The sequence below is a fragment of the Plectropomus leopardus genome, chromosome 1, assembly GCF_026936395.1.
Source record: "Plectropomus leopardus strain MGB_pleo_1.0 chromosome 1, ASM2693639v1, whole genome shotgun sequence".
Taxonomy (NCBI): Eukaryota; Metazoa; Chordata; class Actinopteri; order Perciformes; family Serranidae; genus Plectropomus; species Plectropomus leopardus.
This window is the reverse complement of record NC_142176.1, coordinates 38,628,672-38,634,671: the sequence shown is the minus strand read 5'-3', so window position 1 is coordinate 38,634,671 and position 6,000 is coordinate 38,628,672. Positions and strand designations below refer to the sequence as shown.

Genomic DNA, 6,000 nt, shown 5'->3' with positions numbered 1-6,000 from the left:
AAACTTGTCTAAACACTGCACAAACAACTGATGACAATCCAGGTTTCAAAGCGATAAAATGAAATTTGAGATTGTTGTCGTTCATTTTCTAAAGGAGGAAGATTTTATCTGGAGTCAGCTTGGGGCTGAAGACTGTTGTTCAGCTATGCTCAAGGTTCGCTTTCCCATAATGCAAAAATATACAGTATTTATAGGTAAGAATATATTTGAAGATAAGCTGGTGTGCTGATATGTATTTGCACATGAACATGAGTGAAGACTACTCTGTAATATACAGTATTTTGGGCATTGGAAATACAATCTCACAGCATTCAGTGCTGAAAACTACAGAGTACAATAATGCCACACAACTGTATCCAATGTCCAATGAACGTAATATATATGTGCAAACATATTTCAAGTCCATCGTTGATGTAAGTTTTGTTAAACCCAAATACATAAAAATATATTGTCTCTCATACTGTCTATCTTCATTATCTTAGTGTTTTATCTGTCTAGGTTTTGAGATTTTGCCTGAACTGTAATACAATGGAGGGCAGTTAGATATCTTTAACTTAGACAAATAAAACCTAAACTGTTTGCTTTTCTAGAGAGATTTTTTTTTTGTCATCTGGGTCATACAATCCTTTAAAGCCTAAATCCAAATGTAGTCTGGCCTATCTATGTAGTGTATTTTTTTACATTATATGCTCATAAACCAGTGCAACTACATCATTAAAAAGCTTCACAATCCACAGCAGGCGATGGCTTTAAGAACCCTGAAGAGGCCTGACGTCCAATCCATTTTTAGATAAATATGTTTGCTCTACTTTCCTATCCCATCTCTCATTTGACCAATCACTCCACTTCCCCCAGTCTCTATCACTTCCTCTTTGTCCCTCCCTGTCCTCTTCTTCGCCTTCTACAAATTAAATAAGTTCCTCAGGACACAGTCTTATTGGCAACTATCTCTCTCACTTACACTCTCCCTATCATATAGTATGACCACAGCAACACCTAGTGGTTATTGTCCATACTCTACCACATATCAAAGTGCTTACAGTTTTTTTTGTTTTTTTTTCAATATTTTAGTAATCCATTGCCTTCACCAGAAAGAGACTGGGACAGGGAGAGAGACAATGCCAAAACTGGCTGGGCATGAATTCACAGTCGATGTGTAATTTAGAATTCCTGATGATTGCCTGAATGTGACAAAGGAGAGCCTACAACCCCCCCACCCACCCCATTGATCCTCTCCTTGTAAACAAGAAAATAAAACACATTTATTGCTCCATTTCTGATTCAACATTTTCTCTCTGGTTCTAGAAAATATATATGAATATATCTATACGCCTGGATTACTTCTTGTAACTTCTCGTACGGTTGTAACAAGGTAAATGACGTCACGATATAAACAAGAAAATACACGTACGACACACAGGAGAAAAAGCCCTGCCCTCGTTGGGTGACCAGCTGTCCTGCAGCAGAGCTCTACCAACCCCCCTCGCACACAATCGATCACATGTGCTCGCATTTGCCCACATGCATACACATGAATGCACGCACACACTACACAGAGAGAGAGAGGGGAAGGGGGCACTAGCACGGTTCAATGCCAACAGTATTTTTTTTAGAGACTCTTTTACATTAGGATGAACCAGAGAAGCCCTCTGGCTTGTTAGCTCCCCGTGCTAATACCAAAGCTTCAGTTCAGTGGGCTAATAAGTACAGTATGTTGCTGCTGAGACAGCCTGGGTTCAAATCCAGCTGGTCACATGGCACTCTGACCCCCCTCTCTCTTTCTCGCCCCCACAGGGCCTTCCTTTAGTCATAAGTCTCTCATCTAGGATTTGGGTTAGTTGGAGAAGAGGATGGGGAAGGGTATAAATTGACAAACAGAACCCAGTCTCTCTTTTTTTGCCTTTTTTTTTTAATCTTATCTGTTTTTCCTGCAAGTCTTTTCGTCCCTGGGTGAAGGTGTAGAGAAGACAAACATGCGTCCAACACACACTAGTTATAGTGGCCTGCTAGGAGCCTGTCAATATTCAGTATTTCACTTTTAATTGTCAGCATGAGTTAACATTATTAATGTTGTTATTATTATCATTATATTATATATCATTTACTCTAATGGTGTCTTTTAAACTTATTTTTTGTGTATGTTTTTTTCATTCCTCTTCTGTTATATTATAGCTTTCCCTACATAGTTAAGTGTTTGTGTATGTACTAGGCGGTTGGGTTGCACCACACCAACACCTGACTCCCTACTGGCTGACAAGTATCCTCTTCCTGCTTCTCCTCCAATCACAAGATGCGCGGTGCTGAGCGGTCGTTGGAGACGGTCTTGCGAAGGCGGACTCCTCTCCTGATGGTGGTTAACATGTCACCGGTCCCTTCTGCCCCCTCTGTCCCTGTGTCGGTGGGGCCAGTTGGCGGCAGGGTGGGGTCATCGGGGAGGGCTGGGAAAGGAAACTGCCCCTCTCCAAGGGCATGTGCGCTGGCAACCAACTCGCCAATCTTCTCTACTAGGCTGTGCCGATTGGCCGCGATCATCTGATCCTCCTCTGATCCGGCCCCTGAGCCTGTTACCATTGCAAGGCCTCCATGCTGCTGGGCGTAGACCTCTAAGGCCGCCCCTGATCCCCAGGCAGTGTTAGGCAGGCTGAGACGCTTCGGTGACGCCTTCACGTAATCAAGCGCTCCTTGTGCATCCTCGACACCGGTGAAGAAAACGCACTCCTCGCTGCCCACGCGTACGGGCACGCCACCTGAGTGCCCTCCACCTGCGTACCCACCAGATGCGCCAGGTGAATGCGAGTCTCCGGGAACAGTGGGTGTCTTGACAGGCACAATGGGTGGTCGGATGGGGATTGGCCCCGCATTGGACAGTGTGCGCCTCACGCCTGGTTTGGTAGATGGGGTTCGGCGGATTGTGGCAGTGCCTGGAGTACCTGATCCACCTCCAGTCCCGCCAGGTTGACCTGGTATCACATGACCCCCGGGACCAAGAACCCCACTGGGCAAGCCGGCTGTACTGGCTGGCCGCTTGGTCTGGATCATGCGCCGGTAGTTCTGGGCAATGTTAGAGTGGCGAGGAATGGTTGAGGACTTGTCGAAATCTGTCTGTCCATCAGGGCCTTCAGCATCACCGTTCACTGAGTAGCAATCATAATCTGAACCTAACGTGGGAGGGAAAGCGAAAAAAAAAAAAAAGTAATTGAGGAGACAATTGGCATCACAAAGGAAAGAGACAATGTGCTGTGGTTACATTCTTGGATTCACACAGGACTAGAAACTTCATTTGGGTAGAGTATTTGGATAAAGAAAGCCTGAAACTGACAGCAAGCATTAGGGTGCAGGAACAGATTTAATTTTATTTAATCTCATCTTTATGTAATTTAAATCATCTCCCAGCTGCTGTCAAGGAAACTGTCAGACCAGTCATATACTGTGCCAGCTGCTTGGATGATTAAATGGAAGATTCACCTTGTTTGATTTTGGTAACTAAAGACAGAGGTTCTAGGGAAAGAGATAAAGTCAAAATGGTGCACAGCTTGTAAATATTGATATTTCACTTCAAAAAAAATTCATAATACCATTCCTTGACAAGTTGCCTGTCCTGAGTTTTTATAAAATATGAGATACTGAATGTATCTAGGAGAAATCTGATAATTGTTGGTGTTTTAGGAAGAATCCGAGTGAAAGTTGCAGTACCTAGAGAAGTAGTGATTTCATGTTTCCTCAGAAGCAAATGGATGATTCCATGAAAAAAATGCAACTTCCACTTGCCTTTTTTTTCCTTAGTTTTTTGTGACCTTGCAAATGTATGACCTACAGCAGTCACTGACATAACAAACAGAGCCAGCCAATAGCAAAGGTATACTAAACAGCAAGCTCATAAATGTTAAATTGTATTTTAAAAGAATTAAACGTATGCTCTGTTGGTTGCAAAAACAGTTAAAGATCATAATTATTGCAAGATGAGATCAGTTTGATGAAATAGGGTACTTCATGTTTCAGAACAACTTTGATGCTCCATTCTATGATGACTGTGGGTCAGGAGGTAGAATAGTGAATGGTAAAAGGTGAATGTTTAACTGATGAGCAGTTGACACCTTGCAGCGCTTCAGCCACCGATGTATGAATGTGTCTGAATGGGGTGAATGTAGCAGGGAAAATGCTTTGAGTGGTCAGAAGACTAGATAGGCACTGTACAAATGCAACTCTATTTACCATCTACATTGTTGAGGTTCCTGAAGCACTAAATATCATTGTGTCACCGCTGGAAGAATATGCTAGAAGTGCGTTTACAATATCCCTACCAGATCAAAGTTCTATTGACACTTATAAAATGAAGGACCCATTACGTGATATATGATCTGAACATGCATTTTAGTACATCACAGACAGTATATCACAAAATGGATGGAGTTACGTGACCTATAATTGCATGGCTTCCAATGAAAACTATCTGCACAACCATGATTAAAGCATTTAAGAAAAACCTTTGCATATTCATCTGCAAGCCGAGGTTGCGACAAATGCCTCTTCAAACAGCACTGTTAAGGAGATTTTGGTTTCAGATAGGACACAAGCCATGTTGTACTGGGTCAAAGTTCTGTGTTTGTTTGACCAGTCAGTCCATAACCCAACCACCTCCTAACATGTACATTGTCACGCTACATTGTTACTACATCACCTGACTTCATCCTTTGCTCCTTATATATGAGAGAGGACAGCTTGCATTACATAGTTCACCTGATCAAACTGTATAGTATACAGTAAGAATAAAGGGCATACAGTAAGAAAATATAAGTATGAAAAGTGAATGAAAACAGCCTGAAATGAAACTAGCTCACTCTGAGTGTGTCAGACATTAAGAGCATGCAAAATATTTGAAGTTGTTTTCTGCAGCTTGGTCACTGCATTTCAGAATAAGTTCATCAGTGAGTGGGAGCTGGCCTGGCACAGGACATTTTATATCTAGAGGCTGTCATGTAATGTGGAGCAGGCGGATCCAAAGGCGGGGTACTGCAGGCAACTGGAACTCAAACAGATCTGTATTCCAGTTTGGAGCAGGGAAACAGAAAACAGAGCGTCACACGACTAACACAAGGATCCAACTAAGACATAACTGAAAACCAGGACTTAGTGTAAATACAAACTAGACTAACGAGTGGATAAAGTGCAGGTGGAGAAAAAAGGCAGGTGAAGGGAATAAGGTGATGAGGCAAAAGAACATGCAGGGAGCTGATTGGCTGTGAGAAACTGAGGAGCAGGGAGGGACTAACTAGGCAGCTGAATTGCAGGTGTGACAGAAAAGAAAACAGGCTGGAAACAGGCAAAATGAGCAAGAACTAAGGACACAGGGAAACCACAAGGGACAGTGAGAACAGGTGAGAGGAAAGGTGAAACTAATTCCACCTTATCTGCTCATCTGTGCATGCAAGCCCTGACTCTCCCCTGACAATTGCTGCCTTCACATGCTCCTCAGAAATATCGTACTTCTCAGTTGCGCAGTCGTAATTACGACATATATGCATTGAAGTGTTCTGGTCAGAATAAAATCAATAAACATGGACGCTAGAAGTAAAGTAAAGCTGTTATTTGTGTGTTTTTTTTGTTTCCACTTGTAATGATGACTTTGAAGGGCCTTTCATGTTCTTGTAAATAAGGTAATTACGATATTTCTGAGGAGCACATGAAGGCAGCAAATCATTGATTATATCATGATCATTTTCTCACTTACAACAGACATTACTATGAAACATGAATATATCTCTTTTTTCGGCCGTAAAAGCACAAAACCAGTAATTCGTGCATTTGACAAAGAGGAGACATTTGTTCTCATGTACACCTTTCATGGCTACATGACTTCCATAGCAATACAATGCACAACAGCTGACTCCATCTGTACCTCCCACGCTATATGTTCCGCTTGACTGACACTCTGGCTGGACTCTACTGCTGCCTTTAGAAATAAAGTGTTCCTTCAAAAGTGCTTTACCAATTTTGTGACTA

The 6,000-nt window shown here is 42.3% G+C and overlaps 1 protein-coding gene across 3 annotated transcripts in view; it reads right to left on the bottom strand.

Annotated features, from left to right (window-relative positions):
• Window positions 1–1,237: 1,237 nt before the first annotated feature.
• The window catches only part of mtss2b (MTSS I-BAR domain containing 2b), an 88,433-nt gene continuing 83,670 nt past the window's right edge, over window positions 1,238–6,000 (bottom strand). For all 3 annotated transcript variants that reach the window (XM_088081001.1, XM_088081003.1, XM_042484453.2), the window contains one exon: window positions 1,238–3,158. In XM_088081001.1, coding sequence (XP_087937127.1) covers window positions 2,284–3,158 — 875 coding nt within the window. In that variant the 3' untranslated portion in view covers window positions 1,238–2,283. The remainder of the gene's footprint in view (window positions 3,159–6,000) is intronic.